The 22,155-nt window shown below is 40.1% G+C and overlaps 1 protein-coding gene across 6 annotated transcripts in view; it reads right to left on the minus strand.

Annotated features, from left to right (window-relative positions):
* Nucleotides 1–374: 374 nt before the first annotated feature.
* tcf4 (transcription factor 4) overlaps nucleotides 375–22,155 on the minus strand; it is a 120,824-nt gene continuing 99,043 nt past the window's right edge. For all 6 annotated transcript variants that reach the window (XM_088281004.1, XM_088281008.1, XM_088281005.1 and 3 more), the window contains 11 exons: nucleotides 21,593–21,741; nucleotides 21,262–21,412; nucleotides 19,780–19,850; nucleotides 19,516–19,594; nucleotides 17,207–17,286; nucleotides 16,700–16,909; nucleotides 10,938–11,070; nucleotides 8,360–8,513; nucleotides 7,207–7,436; nucleotides 6,470–6,611; nucleotides 375–5,476 (listed from right to left, as the gene is read on the minus strand). In XM_088281004.1, the coding sequence (XP_088137130.1) occupies nucleotides 5,428–5,476; nucleotides 6,470–6,611; nucleotides 7,207–7,436; nucleotides 8,360–8,513; nucleotides 10,938–11,070; nucleotides 16,700–16,909; nucleotides 17,207–17,286; nucleotides 19,516–19,594; nucleotides 19,780–19,850; nucleotides 21,262–21,412; nucleotides 21,593–21,741 (1,448 nt within the window). In that variant the 3' untranslated portion in view covers nucleotides 375–5,427. The remainder of the gene's footprint in view (nucleotides 5,477–6,469; nucleotides 6,612–7,206; nucleotides 7,437–8,359; nucleotides 8,514–10,937; nucleotides 11,071–16,699; nucleotides 16,910–17,206; nucleotides 17,287–19,515; nucleotides 19,595–19,779; nucleotides 19,851–21,261; nucleotides 21,413–21,592; nucleotides 21,742–22,155) is intronic.

The following is a 22,155-nucleotide window of genomic DNA, read 5'->3' on the forward strand; positions in this document are numbered from 1 at the left end:
ACAAAAAAGCCAACCTTTACTCACACTGATAACTCCCGGCGCTGCAATAACCCAACTCGAGATAGCCGGCTGATTCACTCCAACAGTTATGCGGGCAGACAGCTTGCTTTTTGTGCAACGCTTTCAAAGTGCTTAGTCGCTTCTTCAGCACCTCCGTGACCAAGAGTTCATCTGTTCATTCTCGGCACTTGTTTTGGTCTTGAACTTGATGAGAACCCTCAAGAAATTACTCAACTCGGAGACATGAGTTCAAATGATGGGATTTACGACATTTATTGAGTCAGGTGTCTCGGGAATTTATGAGCAAATACTTTTGACCAAACCGTGTAATCCAAAGCGGACAAAAAAAAGGAAAAAAAATGTTCTCATAACGAGACAATGAAGGCCTGTTAAACCAGCAGCGGCTTTGCTCGGGTAAGCCGAAAATTCTGTTAGTGGTATGACATTGTGACAAAACTTTTTCCAGAATTTTCCAATAGCAGATCCAGATAACTACGACAACAATACATCCTTTGAAGAGAGCAGCTACTGGAATGTCAAACAGTCTGAAATGACGACTTGAGCGGCCTTATCGCTCCAAATGAGTCGACCGTTCAAATAGATTTGGAAAGAGCAGCAAAAAACCCCCCCCAAAAAAAAAACTGCGATTCATACGAAAGGTGAGAAGGTCAGTAAGATGGACGGTAAGGCAAACATGACTCACTCGTGATTTCAAGTGCTTTTGCAAGTGCCTTGTCCATTCCAAACAAAAACATCAGTCGTAGAAAAAGATGTGTTCTGTTTCGTGCTGTCAAGCGAGTACATTTTTCAAATTAATTGCGATTATTTGGTATTTTGTAGCCAATTCTAGACCATAAAAGTGTAGGTCTATAACTATTTTATAACATTATCTAAGCCAGGTGTGGTTAAACTACGGCCCGGGGGCCACATGCGGCCCGTTAAACGTTTTAATCTAGAAAAAAATTAAATTAATAAATCTTGTTGATGTTTTTATTTTCTAAATAAAGACATATATTTTGTTGTAATGCTTTTGTTCATGTTCATTTAAAATTAAATTTATTTTTTTTATCTCCGATGAGGTGAGGTGACCAAAACACTCCATTCATTTGCGCCTGGTCCGGCCCCTCTTGTCAAATTTTAGAACCGGTTGTGGCCCGCCAATCCAAAAGTTTGCCCACCCCTACTCGAATCAGTCATTGCGACATATTAAGGAAAATCTTCTTGCATAACGACCGATGGAAATTGACTCTTACCTTGTTCTAATTAAGATAGTATTAACACCACATTGTGTTAAATCTTTACCACTCGGCATCCGTACATCGTAATAAATCGTGACAATAAAGGACAATCGTGGAGATTTTTGAATTCAACTCATTATTGCAGTCAAACTGATACAGAGTAACAGATTACAAAGCTCTTGGCACAGTCACTGAAAAAAAGAGAAATGAGATTTGTATGTACAACCAGGAGGGAGAAGAAAGAAAAACGAACGGGGGGCAGGGGGTCACATAAAATGACAATGTGAAATGATATGATCAGCAAAACAAAATAGAAAATGTGAAATTAAATGTTGCAAAAATAACATTATTTTTTTTAAAAAACACATTTATTTTACACGGACAGATTCATTCCTCGCGTTCAACCTACAGTAGGTCCGATTCGAAGCAGCACGGCCTTTTGACACAAAAGTCAATTGGAACGGCAAACATTGAAAACAAACTAAAACTGCCTTGCTCACCATCTGACATTTTTTGGGGGAAAAATAGCTGATACGATTGTTGGCTGACGATTTATTCATCAATATAAAAAAAAAAGTTCAATGCTCTTATTATTATTTCTTTTTTGTTTTTAAACAAAACTTGGTTAAGAATCACGTTCTGCAGGACTTTCAATTACATCTCGCGGAAATAAATAAAGGAAGTAAGAGCAGGCCCACGGCCACAAGAGTCATTTGAATATCAGGACTTTCTTTGGGTGCATCAGCTCACTTTTTTTTTAACACATGATCAAGGTTCCGTTGTGAAAAAAATGTCGGAGGATCATCCGATTTGTAGAAGTTTGCATTTTGTCCGATTTTTGACAATGGAGAGCTGGCAACCGGCTGTTGTAACCAGACAAATACTATTTTATTAAAAACAGCTTCATCATCATCATCATCATCGGCACATCACACAGGCAAGTCCGCACCCCACTGAAATCTCACAGAATTTGATTTGTGACTATTTACACTTTCATCTGCAAAAAAAAAAAAAAAAAAAAGAAATACAATTATAATGGACATATTATGAGGCATGGGGTTTCGGACAAATACCATACCACATATATCTGTTTTGATCTTATCAGCATCATTGTCCGAACGTCCCTAACATATCCAACATCATTTAAAAAAAAAACAAAAAAAACAATTGGGAATTTGTGATCTTACAATGATCTTTTTTTTTTTTTTTTTTCAAACACAATTTTTTTTTTTTTTCAAAATAAGCCCCGAAAAGCAAAACATATTTCTAAGAACACAAATAACAACATCTACATGTAAAAATATAACTTTTACATACACCATTTCAAAATACGTGTTCGGTTTGCTGCTTTGTTGCATACAATTTACAATGTCTGTGTGTCACCGCCGCAAGTGAGTGTGGCGGTTGGACCCTCCGGTGCCATTTTGTCCTGTGCGGGGCGCCATATTAGTCAGAGGCAGAGGTTGTCATGGCAACAGAAGAAGAAATAACAGAGTCCGTTGACGATTTGTAATACTGGGGGGCTGACAGTTCAGTCTTTGGAAAAAAAAAATCATTCCTCCCCCGAGCAAATACAACAAAAAAAAATGAAATAAAAAAATGGAAAAATGTCACCCTCCTTATATATTGTATATATTTTTGTACATTTATATATATAAATGGATCTACTCAAATAGATTATTTTCCAGTTTCTGTGCCTTCCTGTTGATTGAGTTGCATTTTAACCGTGCCAAAAATGGACGCTCGTCAGAGAACAACACTAATCATAGCAAATTGTGTTGATTTTTTTTTTCTTTTTATTTCTATTTTCTGACATTTTCTGTAATAGACATGTAAACCAGAACATACAAATAAAAATGAACAAGAAAATGATGTTCCTTAAAAAAATAAAAGGAGAAAAAAGCGCTTTACAACATACAACCACACACGTTGTACTGGAGACTACATCGGCTCAAGGAAAAGCCCATCAAATATTGATAAAAAGCTGATCAGTTATATTACAAGAAGAGACGCGTTCACCATGAAAAGTGGGCTGGGTTCAGGACAACGGATGTCTTCCAAGGGGGCGGGGCTAGTTTTGCTAAATCAAGTGTCTGTCCGAACACGCTCTAGTTACACAGAAGCATACAGTACATCAAATACATTTTATTTCCTTCTTTCTTTTTTTTTATTTAAATCCCAAAAATACTTTTTTTTTTTAATTTATTTTTTTTTCCAACTTTTTTTTTTTTTTTTCTTTTTTTATATTCCCAGGTCTGGTACAAAAACCTGACTGCATAGAACCTAATGACCAACGACAGGTTTCCCTAAGCTTGCATCCTATGAAAGACCAGCTCCTCCTCTGGCAACTCTCCAATGATATGAACTCTAAAAAGGCACATTGGTACAAGTGTGAATGTTCAAATTGCATCTCTGGGACCACTCTGGGGGTTTCGGGATCGGGGGGGGGGGGGTGCTAGACCGCAATGTTAGGGCTCATAAGGCTGGATCAGCAGAAAAGGACAGCACTGAGATTGAGAAGCAAATATTGGCTTTCAAAGCTCGAAAACTGTTGGAGGTAAAAAAAAAAGAAAAAAAGAGGAAAAAAAAAGAGATTTTAGTTAGCCACATTCAACGCAACCTGATCGCATCAGGCACGAGCCGCAACTTTTACGGTTGAAACACAGCACAGTATCTCATAAGGATACTCGACATAACCGCTCAGACAATGATGATGATTCGACATGAAAAAAAAAAAAATCACAGGACTGGTCCGTATTAGAGGTTGGCTTGAAAAGTACAGTGAGCTCCTGGATGTCCAACAGTTTGGATGGTCTGAATTGAAATGAATCAAAAACCCGAAGAGGGACCGGAAAGAAAATGTAGCACAGAATCGCTGATCTTTCTCGCTTTCTCGAACGTTTACTCAAAAGTATCTCACTCGATCGATATATTTGTTTCATCAACGTTCCTCATGTGAATAAACGAACGACTTTAATCGCAAATGATCCAGCCAACAGAACAGAAAGACACACAAAATCACGCTGACAATTAAATGTTCAACAAGGAGAGGCCACAAATTTTCTCGATGGAAGTTGGTCCTTTTTACTTTTTTGTCCGATTTGCCAACTTGGAGCGATTGATTGAAATTTGTTCGTCCGTGGCCTCGACTGTTAATTGCGTTGAAGTGCCCGATAGATTTGCATCAGCGCTACAAAAATAATCGGACTTTCCAATTTTGAAGTCTCGTTAGGATGTGCGAAGCAATCCGCCGCCGACCCCGCCGCCTTTTTGCCCAAAGTCAGATGGAAAAAGGCTCTTAGCCAAAACTCGAATGAAAATAAACAGAAAAGAAAAAGAACGGATGGTTTAAAATATGGTTATTTGCATGAAACATTCGTCAACATCAAGATGTTACATTTGACCTGTGTGAGAAGGGGATTTATTTTCTTTTTTTTAATTCTGCTTTTAGTACGTCTCATTTCGGTTATTTTTTTTTTTTACCATTGCAAAATATTTAAAAACAATTTTTTTGGGACAGTTAATCTCAAACCTGTCATCTGTAAGAAACTTTCCGAGTTTGTTTGTTAATTCTTCTGGGGTATCCATCTGACTGTTTTTACTGTTTTGCATCCAAGAGGACGTCAGGCACAGCTTCATCCACAGTGTGGCATTAGTTTGCCATTCCAAAAAAAAAAAAAAAAAAAAACCGCTTCAAATACTTGATATGTTTTTGTTTGCTAGCCCAATTCCCGATGCTCCCCGCAGTCCATTTTTTGTTTGATTTTTTTTTTCTATATATTTATACATATACAGTACTACACATATTTTATATAGAGCCCAATGTTCTTAAAAGTGGGAATGGTGATAGTTGTAATAAAAGTAGAAGAATTTCTTAAATGATTGGTCAATCTATAGGTTTTCTTTCCCTTTTTGCAGTAACTGCATGACTTCATCTCCCACAAGGAGCCGATGGTTCATCGGCCGTTGGGCGTCTCCGCAAAGCAGGAGTTCACGTCAGGTGTGAGATGAAAAGCAACTCGTGACTGTGCAGTTTTGTTTTCTTGATAGAAGAAGGAGGCAAAGTTGAAGAGGAGGATTAGAAGACAGAGGAAACACTGAGGCCGATCTGATTGGTCCGGAGAAACGTGATTGGTTTGGCTGAGCGACAGTGGCTTTGATTGATTGCCGGGGCGTCATAGCAACACTGTCAGAGGAAGTGGTCACTCATCATTTTGATGAACTCTGGCACCTTGGACCTGGAGAGAGAGAAAAAAAAAAATACACACATGTATACATCATCAAGAATGGAGCTGGCGGTGCAGCCATTTATTTTTATTATATTTAAATTTTTTTATATTATATTTATTTATTTTCATTATAACACAATAATGTAGTAGGAAAAAAATCAATCATTTACATATTTTATTATTATTATTATTATTATTGTTGTTGTATAATAAATTATATTTTGGGAAAAATATTTACAGTTTAAGTGGTACGCATTACTCCAAAATAAATAAATAAATAAATATATATATATATATATATATATTTAAAAATATATATTTAAAAATATATATTTATATATATATATATATATTATTTTTTATTATATATTTTTGGTTTGTTGTGCATATTTGAAAATGCGTTGCACAGCCAAGAACAGAATTACAAAGACAAGGTCTCTCAATTAAAAAACAAAAAGACAATAATAATGAAATGACAGAACACACAAGTCACACATCAAAATCACACTTACTGCCAATCTGTTGTTACAATGTACCCAGACCAGACGGAAAGTAAATCATGTCTGGTTTCTTTTGTCCAGCTGTTGTATCATCAGCTCTGTACACATTTACTTGTCAGGAACTGAACAACACAAGTTCATTCAACGAAAAGATGAGAAATTTGGAGCGTGTTTGAAATTCAAGCCACGTCCTGGACGGCTTTGGATGAGGTGATTGCGTCATCATTTTAGCATCCAATAGAAATCACATCCGGCTGCATTTTAGAAATAATAACATCTCTTCCTCTCTTTTGTTTTTCATTCTTTTATCACAATAAGATATTAAAAAGCCCAAAGACAAATTTCATCTGAACTTTAATTGATCTTTTTCAGATCATTCTGGACATTTTTTTCAATTTTATTCAATTTGGCTTTGAGTTGAAGGTACAACAGCAGATTAGTGAATAAGTGAAATCTTCTGACCATTTATGGGGGGGGGGGAGAAGATGTTGCTGCATTTTACATTTGTCCCAGCGGGTTTGACCCATCGCCCATGGCGGCATGGTGTGCTGCAGCTAGCGAGAGGGGGTTCCCGTCTGACGCCACGGTGACCTTCTCCTCCTCGCGGCGTTTCAGGCAGGCTGCCTTTGGGTTCAAGTTTCTCTCTGGCAATCGGAGGAGACACAAAATGTCAGATGGATTATTCGTGATGAAAACAATCATCTTTGGGCTCCTTGAAGCCAAGAAGCAGAAAGTTGCAAAAACATGACATTTGCTGCCCTCTCCTGGCACAATATGTGTTACCAAACTTTCGAGTTTAGTCCTTCAACAGATCCCAAGAATCATTATTGGAATCATTTTATTTGATTTTATTTTTTAATTATTTTCTTTTTTTAAACCCTTCAAAATTCAAATCTTCCAGATACATTTTGTGATTTAGATTTAGGAGTAAAATGGACAGGAAAAAGGATATAAAGATTTTATTGGCGGCTGACTTTCGAATATGAGGCCTTGAATTATTATTATTATTACTTAAATTATTTTCTTTGTAAATTGCTTTGAATGTTTTTTTTAACTATATGAATATTACAGATAAAAAAAACAAAACGTAATTATTTTAGGGTAGGAATCGGACTTGTGAAAATTGTCCTGTCTGTCAAAGCACTTTTAAATGAGCTATATTAATAAAACAAATTTTACAAAATAGTAATAATAATGAAAATAAATATGTAATTACGTTTGCTGATACATTTCACTGACCTCTGACTTGTTGCTCCAAACTGAGGATGACGGCGACGGCCTGGTGAAGGATTAGCAACTTGGTCTGCGGCTTGTCGCTCTTTAAGTGCAACTGGACCATCCGGCCGAGCTCCTTGAACGCCTCGTTGATGTCGCGTACTCGCAAGCGCTCTCGAGCATTGTTGGCCATTCTCCGTTCCCGCTCCCGCTCCATCTTCTGCTCTGGTGACAGGTCCTCATCGTCGTTGTTGCTACGGTAGCCAATGATGAGGACGAAAAAGGGGGGGGGGGGTACGGGGAGGGCGGTATGGGAGTAAGATTGAGGATGGAAGTTCAGTTTAAAGGTTGTTGCTTTTCACCCAGTGGTGAGGAAAAAAAAAAAGATTCACATCATCATTGACATGACCGCCATCATCATGTATCTGGGTTGGGTTGGGGGGGGGGGGGCAGTCCGATTGGTTCTGATTTAATTTAAGCTCCAGGTGAAAAAATATCACGTTAAACAGTTTGTTTGTTACTGGAGGCGTGAAGGCTGCTGAGCTGCATTCAGGGGGCGTAGGAAATTTTAAAGTCAGTGATTATTGAAATTGGAAAAATACTGTAATTATTTAATACTTAAAAATGAGTCACGATCAAAAAGTATTCCGATCCCCTGAATGCAACGTGGCACTTCTTTGCGAGAATTGATGGTGGGTTCTACTCTGTTGTGTGAGAAACAGCTAAAACCAGGCTCAAGACCATGGAGAGACGAAAGGGATCAAACGAGAGCTTCTTGTCCACCACGAACCTCTGTTTTGTCTCAACAGTGCCGCCGCGCTTCTCGGCCAAAAGCGCTGGCTTAACTCAAATCAATTAGCGGCGGCCGCGTTTCCAAAAACAGAGCAGCCTGGTGGTTTGCGAGCAAAACGCCTCAGTATTAGCGGATTTTATTTAGCTGCTTCTCGTCACACTTGGTCGCTTCATCAAAGTCTCCAGGCTGGGTCCCAAAAACCGCTCGTTTCTTCAAAGCCTTCCTTGTGCAAGTGCTCCTCCAAAGAAAGACGATCGGTTCGTTTCATAGCGAAGGGCAACTCAAGGAGGGTCTCTGGGAACTCAAGTGATTTGGGGAACCAGCCTAATGAGAGTTTTGATGGAAGCGAACGTCTAAGAGGTTGGCGGGTTACCAGATCTTGACCTATCAATTCCTTTGAGATCCTTGCTGTCAATGTCTTCCTTCTTGGGGTCCAAAGGTTTGGAGTCCTGCAGGAGGTTTTCATCTCCCTCATCCTCCGACTTGATCTCTGAGCTGATGGAAGAGGTGCTCTGGCCCTGAAGGCCTCCAGATAGAGCTGCAAAGAGCACAAATAAAAAGGTGCTTGAAGGTTATTCATCAAGTTATCCATCCAGCCATGCAATCACCGCATCTCAAACTAGATTATGGTGAAAACACTTTGACAGTCAGAATTATCAGTTTGTGTGTGTTTCTCTCTCTCTCTCTCTCAGTAACTCACTCACTCACTCACTCACACTCTCTCACTCTCTTACTCTCTTACTCATTCTCTCTCACTCACACTCTCTCACACACTCACTCTCTCTCTCAGTCTCTTTTCTCACTCACTCACTCACACTCTCTCTCACACACTCACTCATCACACACTCTCGCTGTCTCTCACACACTCACTCACTCACTCACTCACTCACACTCTCTCTCTCACACACTCACTCAATCACACACTCTCTCTGTCTCTCACTCACTCACTCTCTCTCTCTCACTCTCTATTCTCACTCACTCACTCGCACTCTCTCTCTCTCTCTCTCACTCACTCACTCACTCTCTCTCACTCTCTTTCCTCACTCACTCACTCACTCACACCCTCTCTCTCACACACTCACTCATTCACACACTCTCTCTGTCTCTCACGCACTCATTCACTCACTCTCTCTCTCTCACTCTCTTTTCTCACTCACTCACTCGCACTCTCTCTCTCTCTCTCTCACTCACTCGCTCACTCACTCATTCACTGTCTCTCTCTCTCATTACATAAGAACATTATTGCATGTCTTTGCGACTTATCGCATAAGTCATTATCATTATATTGATATTTTTTAACTATTGTGCAGCATATATATATATATATATATATATATATATATATATATATATACCTGCTAATGCTCCAAATTCATTTTCCTTTATGTTTTCACACTCACACCCACTGATTACTGACAACGCCAGTGACAGATTTGTATTAGCTAATACATTTGGGACAGACTAGAATTCAATTTAAAATGACAACTTTTTTACATTGATCTCAAATTTTACGGCAGGATTAAGTTGTAAATGCTCCCGAAAAGCCGAGTGTTCAGAAACACCCGACGCTCTGACAGCAAGTTGTGTGCGAGCTTTCACGCAAATGTAAATGCCGCTCTCGCCTCCTGTCTGTCTCCCTCTCTCCTCAGTAGAACAGTTAAGTCTTTATTTGACGTCTGTATGGATCGGTAACTGGGAGGCTGCCAAATTCCCTGTCAACACAGAACACTCGCCTCTGTTCCCACACATACACCACCAACTGTCGGCCATTTTGAATCTCCGTCTGCCTGACTGGAGGCATTTTGTGTTGGCTTTTGAGTGACAGCCTGCGCTTGGCTTGCATGTGTCCATCAGTGCAATTACTGTTAGTTTGTGGACAAATGGATGCATTTCAATGAGTTTCATGTGAAAGTGACTTTTTGTGTCGGAAGATTTGAATGAACCCAGACGTGCGACCGAGGGGGGATGGACGGGGGGGGGGGCGTTTGAGGGCTGCTTTTCTCAATTTGGGGAAATTTGTTGGTCTTAATGAATGTTGTTTCTTCAGCTCCTCTCCAAACTTTGTCGTTGAGAATTATATCTCGCCACTTTTTGGATTTATCTGAGGAAATAAAATAAACAAGTCATCCAATGTGGGAATAGTTCATTTGATGATCTAGCCATCAATTTTATAATTCACAGGTAAACCCAAGTGAGGGGCACCCTGGACTGGTCACCAGCCAATCACAGATGATTTCAAATCAATCAAACAGAACAAAAAGACTCTTTGTTTGTCAGCAATTTTGAATCGATGCCTGCCAAAAGAGTTAAGAGTCCCTTTTTTCCCCCCACAGCCTTGAACACCTCCATTACACTGTGTGTGTGTGTGTGTGTGTGTGTTCAAATGTGGCGCAATGTCTCTTTTTTTTCTGCTTGAGTGTGTGTTTCACTCTCTCTCACCTCATTACACACTTGGCTGTGGTTGCTGCTTGCTGAACTTTGCTGCCAGCAAACTCATTTGCAGCCTTTAAAAAGAGCTCAGGGCTAATTTGTTTCACATTGCGCTCATATACACTTCCCTCCTCCATATTCATGCCGTATATTTATTTAGTGTTTTAGTGCTCAGTAAATGTGAGGTTTGCCAGATGAGCTTTGACTTCACGTGTGTGTGTGTGCCTACTTTTGCCCGAGCTTAAAGTAGGTTTTTATGTTTCTTCATGATTTATGGTCAAATGAATCAGCTCGACTCCGCTCGCACAAAAATGTCATATGAATACAATATTTTTACGGATTTGAAGTAGAAAGGGATGACGCCGGCTTGCTTTGCAACAAATGTATTTAAGTTTAATGTGTCACTGCAAAATAATACATCTTTCAAATGTATTCATTCATTTTTTTTTTTTCAAATTTTAGGTAGCGCAAGCCCAAAAAACGTGCTGATGATTTGGATGAATCAGAATTCCCTTATGATGATGGAACCTACCGCGGTAAGGGTCGGGTTGGCTGAGGTCCGGCGAGGTGGCTGACTGAGCAGGCAGCTGAGGCACCTGACCCGCCGCCATCGAGTGTCCACCACGTAAAGGACCCATACTGCCGTCTTCTCTGTGAGAGCTCACCTGGGGGGGGGGGGGGGCGAAAGACAAAAGAGCGAACAAAATGAGCTTGCTGCTTCGGCCAGATGAGCTCCAGATTTCTTTTTTTTTTTCAAAGTCATTTGTAATTGGTCTTTATTGTTTTGTTATTTTCACAAATAGAGAGTGCACAATACTCATAGCAGCAAATTCCATCATATGTACTTTATTTTCCCAAATATATTGTTATTATATTATAATTTAAATTAAGTCTGCTTTTGTACAAGATTAAATTGATTAATCGCAATTAATTATGGAATTTTTGCGATTGATTAGTTAAAAAAATTTAATGGCTTGGCAGCACTAGTAATTGCGGCTGATTTGCACTTGAAGCGTTCAAATCATTCTCAAAATTGTCTTTACCTTAATTGTCCCACAATGTTTTGTGTTGCATTATTTGATTTCCCCCCCCCCTGTAGACGATTGTTCTAATCTACAACACGTGGACATGAATTTGCTTCCATTCTTTTACAGCCAATAGTTGTAGTTCTCTTTTCGGCCTGCTGGGGGCATCAGCTACCTTTCCACCAACTCAAACTGAAGGCATCCGGTGTGTTAGCGTCCCATCGAATGTGCCTGTCATGACTTGTATGTTTTCGACTTGTGTGTGGGCTTTTTTTTTTTTTTTTTTGTTCCTTGGTGTTTGCAGGGGCAAACAGTGAGTGGGGTGCATTTGTGTGAATGAATGTGTGTGTGTGCGTGCTTGGCTGAATCCTATCCATCTGTCGGCCACGCACGCACACGACACCATAACAACTGACAATTATCTTAATGCCCATATGTTTGATTGTGGGATTTCGAATTCCCAGGGCACCGAGCAGCTTCCAGCGGGGACTCACTGTTTTGGCACGAGTTGGGCTCTCTTTAAATGCGTGTGTGCGTGCGTGCGTGTGCGTGTGTGTGTGTGTGTGAGATGCCAGTCTTTGTCAGCATCCTTAAGAATGTTTTTTTTTTTACCCCTTCTACTTTTAAAGATCCTTGTTGTTCCGTGAGCGGATCAGCAAAATATTTCTTTGGATTCTTGAAGCAGGCGGCACTTTATCAGCGTCCCAAAATGTATGACCTGGCGTGTAAGTGGAATTGTTAGCCCGCGATTTTCTCGCATTCTCGTCGGCAATTACAGAAAGTTTACAAGTTAACATCTCGTTCTTCCTCTGCCACGTTTTGGTCGCTAACTTACGCTAATACTGCTCGGCTGACTGGCGTGGTTTAACGTTATCTGCACAGTCGCACAGCTACTTCACTCATTTCCTGCCATTGACGGTAAAAGACGTCAAATATCCTTTTTTTTTTTTTTTGGGCGGGTTTGAATGAGTTAAGGATTATTGTTTTCTGTCTTAGAATAATTGAATATTGCCAACCCCTGTCGGAACAAATACGTAGGCTACCTTACTTCCTAAAATGATCCATTTGCCGTGACTAATTTGGTGGCCAGCAGTTGAAGCCGAAGGGGTTGTTGCAGATGTTATCCCAAGGGCACCGTTGGCTCATTGGGCAAACCAGCCACTGAGCGTAAAGAATGGAGTGCTGAAGGAGAAAATCGGACCATTTTGGGGGCATATTTTTTGAAATCATGTTAATATTAACAAAAATATGTTTGCTGTTACATAACAGGAGCTTTGCAGATGTGTCGATGAGAAAATTTAATCTAACGAACAAATTGAATGACACAAATGTTTTTTTTTTGTTTTAACATGAATAAGGATCTAATCGCATATTAGTCGCATGCAGACTTTTCAAGTGGTCATTGTTTCTTTCATCGTCACCCAAGCGTGAATAAAATGGTGTTGGGGGAGAAAAAAAAAAAAAAGGAAAAAGGAATCCCTTCGTGTGTTTGTTAATCCCGCTGGCGAACAACAAGGTCGTGCCAACGTCGCCTCCCGTCGCATGCGCAAAATGTTTCATGGCACAAAATGTCGGCCGCGCGTCGCATGATGAGTGTCATTCAGCGCCGGCGTATATCGTCGTTCCATCTGTCCGTCCCCGATGTATGATTTGCCACTCATCCTCCTCGCTGTCCTCATCTCTGTCTTTCATCATCGCCTGGATTCCCAAATGTAAAATGGCAGCAGCGAGGAGGAAAGAGAGGCCGGCGTACATTTTTAATGGCGAGCTTTTATATTTTAACGAGCGTTCCTTCTCTCGTCCTTAATTGAGTTGAATGAGGAAGGGAAGACGAGGAGACAGACGGCCGCGCGAAATATAAATCGCTAACTCAAACTGATCTGCAGCTCGAGAGGTGTGCGCCGTTGCTGTGAATTGAAGCCACGCCCACCAACTTCATCGGGTTCAAGAAAGACATCGGATGAGACAAATAATAAGTGCGCATGCGCGACAATACAACAGAGGTATCATTCCATTTTTTTTGTTACACCTCACGTCACACTTTGACATCCAAACAAGATTTATAGTTGAATAACTTTTCTGTTTACCAGGCAAAGTAATCAATCAATTAGAATTTGGTGGAAACGTCTGAGGCGCTGCCGATTCGAGCTCAAACCAGTTTGCCGCCGAGAAAGGTCAGTCAACTGACAACTATCTTTTTTTTTTCTTTAGTCGCTTTTAAAATAATGCCAATGTTAGCCTTTGGCCATCATCATCCCGGAAGATACAAAAAAAAAAACAACATACTTGTCAAAACAGATAAAAGCGGTCACGCTGGCATTGTTTTACTTGAAAAAATAAATAAAGTGAAATTCCAAAAGTTGCAAACTGGATACAAAGATCCACATTTTTTATAGTCGTCCGTCCGTCCGAACAATTCGTCCTCTGTGCAACATTTCAAACCGAAGGAAAGCACCTGCCATTGCTCCACGCACTCGTGCACGCACTCGTGCACGCAGGGAAAAAGAGCTGTGACATTTTCCAGTGGTATGACACACGCGGTAATGACGTGTTATTTTTTTATTTTATTTTTTTTTCCAAAAAGCATGTGCTACCGAAATGATTAGCTGCCATCGTACGGAAACAAATGTTTCTGAATTTGCGCGTATTTACATGCTTTATTTGTTACTTCGGACAAAGTTTGTTCTCGAATGTACAAAAGATGAATAAATTCATCTTGCTTTGGACAAGATCTTTTCATCAAATCTCATATTGTTGCTTTCTTGCGTTTTCTCAGGGCTCCGTTATTTTTCAATCTGAGCGTTGAACCCACGTCGCATTACACAATTCTAACGCTTGTTTGAAGTTAATTAATGGAAAGATCTTAAGATAAAAACAGTCCAATGACCAACACCTTCTTTTGTTTATAAATATTCAGTACGCAAAGATGTGAGTCGTTGAAGTGGCACTATTACCATACCGCAGAGTTGTATATTTACATTCAGGTATGTACTTCACAAGTATTAAATCAAGAAATCAATGTTAATAGTAGCAGTAAGATAATAATACAAAAACAAACAAAAACAAATATAAGCAAATTAAAAAAAAAAAAAAAAAAAGATCCTCCAATGATATTTGGCGAGAAAAGACTATTTGTTGAACAGGTTAAATAAATTGAAAAAAAAAAATACTTGAACCTCTTTTTGTCCAACCGTACACATCACGCCAGTTTCTGGGTAATGACTAGGCATGTTAATTATGAACGTCCCGCATGTGCTTTCATTCGGGACAGCAATGAGATAAGAGCACATGTGGAAGCAATCATGCAGTTTAACAACGTGTCAAGAGTCCAATGCATTCTTGAAGAACGCATTTGAAGCAATGAAGGAACAACTTGCAACTTTTAGCACGAGCTACTCAGTACTTTCAAATTGCCGGTTTAAAAGTGTCAAGTCCTTTTCAGCATTTTGAATGAGATAATAATGCACGTCGTTTCATAATTATTCTGTATTGTACTGCACATGTCAAATGCAGTGTAGTGTGTAAGTTGATTCGATGGCTAAGTATTAGCCTCTCTCTCGTTTTCTTCTTCTTCTCACCCACATCCGTCTGCCACCTGTTTTCCCAGAGTTATGACCTCAGTCTGCAGGCGTCTCTCCCAAACAAAGCCAAACTACATCCAGCTGTGTGTGTGTGTGTGTGTGTGTGCGTGTGTATGCGTGAGCTTGCCCGTGTGAGTGAGACAGAGGGAAATTAAATAAAGCTGTGGCTTGAGATATGAGTTGAATTCATGCCGCGATGATGCTCGTGACGCAAATGCAATTCAGCCTTGCCCCCAAAATAGCAGCAAAATGTCTTTTAATTTTTATTTTAATGAGGCAAAGTAGAAACTCAATTACATAGTTGTACATTCCACGGTATAAAAATAAACAGTAATAACACCATTTTTGTTCAATTTGACCTAGAACAGCTTCGGCATGCGTTGTAATTTAAAGCTTTGACCTTTCAGGAATTAATAGAATTCCACACGTAGCGCAACCTAACCCTTAATTCATAAATAATATAATTTACTATGTTACACATTCAATTATTATTATTATTATTAGTGGTAGTAGTATTAACAATAGTAATTAATGGTTAATAACATTGTTATTACTATTATTATTAGATTTGTATGGATTTGTATCTACAATTTGATTCCATCTTTTAAAAAAAAAAAAAAAATCAATCTAACGAGAGCCGATATTCCCAATTTTTCCAAAGTAATTTACCTTTGCTTGTTTTTCTTTTCATTAAGTAGCACTGCCGCATGTGATTCCCTTCCTGCGATTATGTTTTAATGAAGCAAAGAAAAGCAGTAAGGTAATCACGGCCACATCCTGTCCTGACTTCAACAATGCATCTCGCCGAGCGCTGACATAACACGCAATGACGTGTTCCGCCAAACCACGCCCACTGTGGGCAGATTATCACGCGCAGACATCTGTGATGAGGAAACCAGGTGTTTGGGTGAGTCTCAAACCGGAGCTTTGAGCTTCCTCACCGTTTTAAACCCGAGCACATCTCGTTAACATTATGTACACGACGGAAGCAATATGCTTACGAGTCGGAATAAAGACAGAGGTGACGAGAAAACGCGCGAGACAAAGATGCAGCGCTGGGACCCGGGTGACACGCGCACAAATTCACGCATACGCGCACACGCCTCTACAGCAGGTGTTTTCCATTAAGAGAAAAGACACGGAAGTCAATACCGCCACCTAGACCTGTGGGAGTGTGACAAAGCTCCTGAACGACTCCGCTGAGGACAGAACAAAATGTCGCTCACGTCACTGCAAGTTTGATGCGTTACAAGATAGAAAGCCGCTAACAAAAGTGAAAACAAATTCGATTAAAACGGCTCAGCATTTCTTCGGCTTTTCTATCAGGAGACATTTTAAGGTGAAAACATGTAACGTATGCTCGGAACATATGTGTGCGAGTGCGTGTGTGTGTGTGTGTGTGTGCACATTCGAACGTGCACAGGCAAAAAAAGAAATAAACAAACTGGGCCTGAATCAACATGTTCAGGCATCTGAAAGTGTTTTTGTGTTTCGTAACGTTCCTCTGCAACAAACCCTCCCACATCCCCCCTTATGTCACACAGCTGTTTACTGTTTCAAGTCGACATAAAAGACAAAAACTCACCCATGTTTTGTCTTCAAACGGCGCACTGCCAACCATCTTTGCACATGCCCCATGCGTGAACAAAAAAAAAAAAAAAATGAAAATAAAAATGATCAGGTCGTACCATGAGTGAGTGTCTGTTGGCCGACAGCAGTCCTGTCCCGTAGCCGCTTCCCAGCGAGCCCATAGCGCCGTTGTGCGTGTGTGCGGCCCCAATAAGGCTGTGCATGTCACCGTGCCCGCTGGTCATGGCGGTTGATGGGCCCACGGCATGGCTTCGCAGTACATGAATGGCATCATCCAAACGCTCCAAACGGTCCTCGATGCGACTTTGCTGCACGGTGGAAACAAAAGCAAAAAAAAAAAAAATTAATAAATAAATCATATTAATAATTCTGAATACAGCTCAGGACAGAATATTGTTAACAGTGTAACACTTTTGGCATAACAAATTTCAAGTTGAACAAGGCTCGTGTTTTTCCCCTGTTCTCAGAATTATGATAGGCGAAAACATGATGTAGCTGTTGGAAGGAAAAACTGCGAAAACAAAAAAAATCAAGTGTGAAGTCAAACTCTTAAGAAACACCTCATGTATATTTTCGACACGCTGTGGAGGTGTGGGCGTGCGTACCAGCGAGTGCAGTGGAGCCTCATAGTTTGGCGAGGATGCTCCCTGCCCACCATTCCGGGACCACACAGCTGAACTGGCGGCTGGGGGGAGGGAGAAAGAGGAATTGTTAGGACGCGAGGTCAGGTTGAGCCAAGAAATGTGTGGAAGATAATTGGACGGGCTTTCATGATGCGCATGAGCGTTCCGGGTTTGCTGTATTTTTTTTTTTTTTATGATTATTTTATTTTTTTTTGGATAGTTAATGTTTATGTTGTTCTAAAAAAATGGTCCGTTCTGGGTATAATTATTTTTCCGACCATATATGGTGGCACAGAACATATTCTGAGATGGTGTAAATTTGAAAAAAGATGACCAAAGAAGGAAGTTGTCCGCACAGAAAACCAGCACTTCGTTTTCTGCTAGAATGATTCACAAGATGAAGAGAAGAGAAAAAGATGGATCTTCAAGCATTCCTCTTTACACAATCTCCGATCTGGGTCCTGCACTCTCTGCTTTTTTCTTCAATAGGGTTGAGGTCAGGGGACTGGGCGGCCATTTTGTGAAAACGACCAAAACAACCAATCACGGCTCACCTGTTTTAATTAATTAATTAAATAAATGTATTTATTTATTTTTTGTATTTATTTATTTTTTTTAATAAAAAAATATATTTTTTTAAATAAAATATGACAAGAGAATAATCGAGTTACCCCCCCCCCCAGCTAGCAGCTTTTAATGGGGTAGCTGACATCATTGAAAAAAAAAAGAAAGGTTTGGTGTTAACAGACAAAACATGTTTTACGCAAGAGCGTCTAATCGTGTCCTCTTGTGATGTTGGAACATAAAAGACGCAGTGACAAAAAACCTAACAGGCATACAAATATCAAATTTTGTTTAAGTGTCTCTCTGATTAACATGGCTCCTCAACAAAACACAATTTTTGCGCATTTTTTTTTTTTTAATAAAGGTATAAGGTGATTTCCAAATGGACAGGTCTCATTAGCTGGTAGAGACGAGAGACACTTGTTGAGTTCACATTAACATGAGGCTTTGAGCGTCAACAGAATCCCGACTGAGAGTATTATTCTTTGGTTCAAGTAGCTTCCAAATTAATTTGAAGGAGGAAATCCAATTAAATGGCTGAAGAAATTTGAATTGATAAGGACAACTGAAAATCTTTGGCTTTTGAAATGTGGGAGGGAATCGGACTACCTGCAGGAAAAAAAAAACCCCCACTAAAAACGTGGAAGGAAAAATGCAAAGTCAAAGGTCAAAGAAAGCTATCAGAACAGCCCGAGTTGAAATATACTTTTATATTTTTCCACGCATTAATTTGAAGATTTTACTCGAGTAAATCTTTGAGTTTTATAAAAAAATTGCAATTGAAAAACACGATTAATCGCGATCAATTATTAAAATGGTTGCGATTAATTAGTTACAAAATGTTAATCGCTTGACAGCATTAGTCATTGAACAAACACCGCTTCTTCTCATGCCTACGGTCGTAGTTTCACGTCTCATCTCACCGTCCTGAGCCTCGCTCGGTTCTTGGCTTGATATCGGCGAATTCATCTCATTATCTCACGTATCCCTTCTTGTTTGTTCTCCCGTTGCCTTTATTCAGAGTGCATGCTAATTAATAAACAATCACCTGGGTACATTCATGTGCAAATACAAATATCTATGAAACGGCAGGGTAAGTTGTTTTCAGTCCAACGCTGTCAAACACCCTCGCAGCATTATTAGCCTTGGATATCAATTTGCATGTCGTTTGCACTAATAGGTTTCAATTCTAATTTGTAAAAAGTAGAGTGACTTTGACACAATCATAAACACCAATTACGGTTATGCAAGCAGGAGCCCAACCAGATATAATAGTGAAGAGAGGGAGCGGGGGGGGGGGGGGGGGGGATTGCTTCGCTGAGGCTCTCGCTCACAGAGCCTGTAGCTTTTTGCGAACAATTTGTCGAAGTGGCGCTCGTAATTAAAGCTATCTGTCACGAGGCTCGGAGGAGGAATATAAAACGATGTATGTCGCCGCCACAATTAGAGGCAAATTCAACACGACTCTTATTCGGGGTCATTTTTCACTTGAAGGAGCAGGAGGAAGAGAAGGGAGGGAGGGAAGGGGGGGAGGGGGAGACACAAGCAGGTAAGATCATTTTATTGTTAAGTTTGAGTTGATGCCAACCTCGTTTGTAGCCCGAACATGATTCAGGGTTTGAAACAACTTCAAGTCAATCACAGTCGAGTTCGAATGATAATTAAAAAAAAAAAATAAAAATATTTGGAGATGTGTATTTGATAGAGGTCGGACTTCATGTGTCTACCTGTGAGAGTGGGCGGGGAGCCCACTGGAGTTGAGGGATTGGACGAATAGCTGTTGTTTGTGTGGTCTGGGGAGTAGATCTGAAGAGACAAAAAAAACAACAAAAAAACGAGTTAAGGGCTTGTAAAACCTGTAAGGAATAATTCAATGCGATACCCGACACAATTGTGAAACGATATTAGCGTGAATAATATTTGAATATTAACGAAGAACTGAACAGGCCCGTCATTGGGGAGTGTGTGTGTGTTTTGTGTCGTGTACTTACCGATGCAAGTGCTTTCCCTAAGGCGTCTCCTGTCTGAGAGCTACTGGCTGCGGCACTCTGTGCTCGGTTAGCTGTGACACACACACACACACACACACACACATGTGAACGGGGGGGGGGAGAAGGAGGCATTCTTGCAAATAAATCTTCTTTCAACATTGCTTGTACAACCTGAAAAAGATACATTTACGTTGACCAAGCGCAAAACCAGAAAGGGTGTTTTGAGACTTGAGTCAAATTTTACACTGAATTTTTTGAGTGGCTTGAAGACAAATTTATTGAAAAACAAATTGAATTGTATCACACATAGTGGAAGTTTAAAAAAAAAAGAAAATACCATCCTGCCATAATTCCTCTAAAACCACCCGAACTGTGACCTCGCACATTTTTGACAGCATTCAGCAGAACAAACTGCAGATGTGCATCAATTTCACACACACGGAAGGTTTGTTTCATTTTAGATTAGGTTCAATTTGATATTGTATTGGGTACTTTCGTATGATTGCTCCCCCTATGGGTTGTTAATGGTATGGCAGGCTCACAGACTGTTCACCGATTGACGTGCATGTGCCAGGTGTGTTTCAAAGGCTGTTTGTATCAAATCAAATGTAACCCAATCGCTTTGTCTTGGATCAAATCGAGCTGAATCGTGATGAGGAGGTGGATTGTTGCTGCTAAACTATTTTTTTGAATCGTTGGTCGGGTATCAAAAAAACGTACGGTGTTGGCCACATCCAAGAATCTACTCTTGGCCAACTTTTGCTGTTTGTGGAGGGTCCGGGTCCTTAACCCTCTCCAAAAAATAGCGAGGATTTACTGTACAACCAAATCTGTTTCACACACTTGGGGTGTGCTGATGCCAAAGAGGAAGGATGTGACCTCAATGGACCAGATGAACTTCCACTCACAAGCACACACACACACACACACACACATGGGCAGATCGAGTCTGACATGCTCATATCTAGCAGATCCCAGATGGAAAGTTCACGCTCATACACACAAGTTAGACGTCGCCGCACGCATAACAACGAATACAATCGTTTTTATTTTTTTTCATAAATGAGAGATTAGATCCGCAAAGGAGCAGATGAAATGGCATTTTTCTGTCTGTCTACTTCATCTCTTCAAAGAGAGAGAGAAAAAAAAAGGAATCGGACTCAATTTCCTGCTTGTGTATTTTATTTGACAAAAAAAAAAAAAAATCTGATTAACGGGACGTGATATCAGAAATTCAAAGTATCGAGAACTTGTTGGAATGTTGCCGATGTCTTTGCATGAAAACAAACTTGAAATCTGTTCCATATGGCATGTTGTGCACGTGAGTGTGAGCGCGCACGTGTGGAGGCAAAATGGAGAGCAAGGGTCTTTGTCATTGCAATTAACTGTCGTTTCTTTGCTAGTGAATGTCATAACAAAAAAAAATTAATAAATAAAAACAAAAAAAATATATATATATATTATTTATTTATTTTTTCGTACCCATAATGCTGTCTGTGCCGTTGGTGGGAGCGCTGGAGCAAGAGGCGGTGCTGTAGTGATTGGCCCCGCTCCCGCTTCCCGCTCCTCGGTGGAAGCTGGACATGGGAGGAAGGCTGGAGTTGATGTCTGCAGATGAATGTGCTGGGTAGCTCTGTTAAAAAAAAAATAAAATAAAAATTGTCTATTTTTGAGAGACCATGAGTATAAATAACAATAATTTTATTTTTTATTTTTTTAAATGACATCCTTTTTTTTTTAGATCTGGAGGCTCCATTTCGACCAGGCGGAACACAGCTCAAATCATTTCCTCCCAGGAAAACTTGGTGCTCACCAGTCGGTCGTGAGGGTGAACCCCACAGTAGGAGGAGCTCTGGGAGGGGCCATGAGCAGAGTTCCCGCCTCCTAACATGCTGCCGTGGTAACCCTGTTGGCTGATATTGCTGCTACTGCTGCTCCACGGCTCGCCGCTGTGGTGACCATCTAATAAAGAGGCCAACAAAACGGCGCGTGATCAAACATTTTTGGGCTTTTAGATCAGTCAAAGCAACATAAAATCATCTTTATACAGAGTAGCGGTACGTAAGAAAGGAGGAAGAATATTGACTACGTTTAGTAAATAACCTTTTTAAAACCCGTTTTTTAAAAGCCGCGTAAAGGTGCAATCACCCCAATAAGCTCTTATTTGGTTTTTAAAATAAATAATTACACAAATTTCAGGAGTTCGTCTTGCGCATTCGATGGTGCGTTCCTACGTGCCAAAAAATGGACACATTTTTGTTCTGTCTAGCTTACATCCCTGAAAAAAAAAATTCTAAAAATTGGATTTCATTTTCCATTATTGTGAAGATTTCAAGTAAAGAGAATAAGATGCTCCTTTTTTTTTTTTTTTTTATT

This window comes from Idiotropiscis lumnitzeri, chromosome 18, assembly GCF_059441095.1.
Source record: "Idiotropiscis lumnitzeri isolate Australia: NSW breed Sydney's pygmy pipehorse chromosome 18, RoL_Ilum_1.0, whole genome shotgun sequence".
In the NCBI taxonomy this organism is placed as follows: Eukaryota; Metazoa; Chordata; class Actinopteri; order Syngnathiformes; family Syngnathidae; genus Idiotropiscis; species Idiotropiscis lumnitzeri.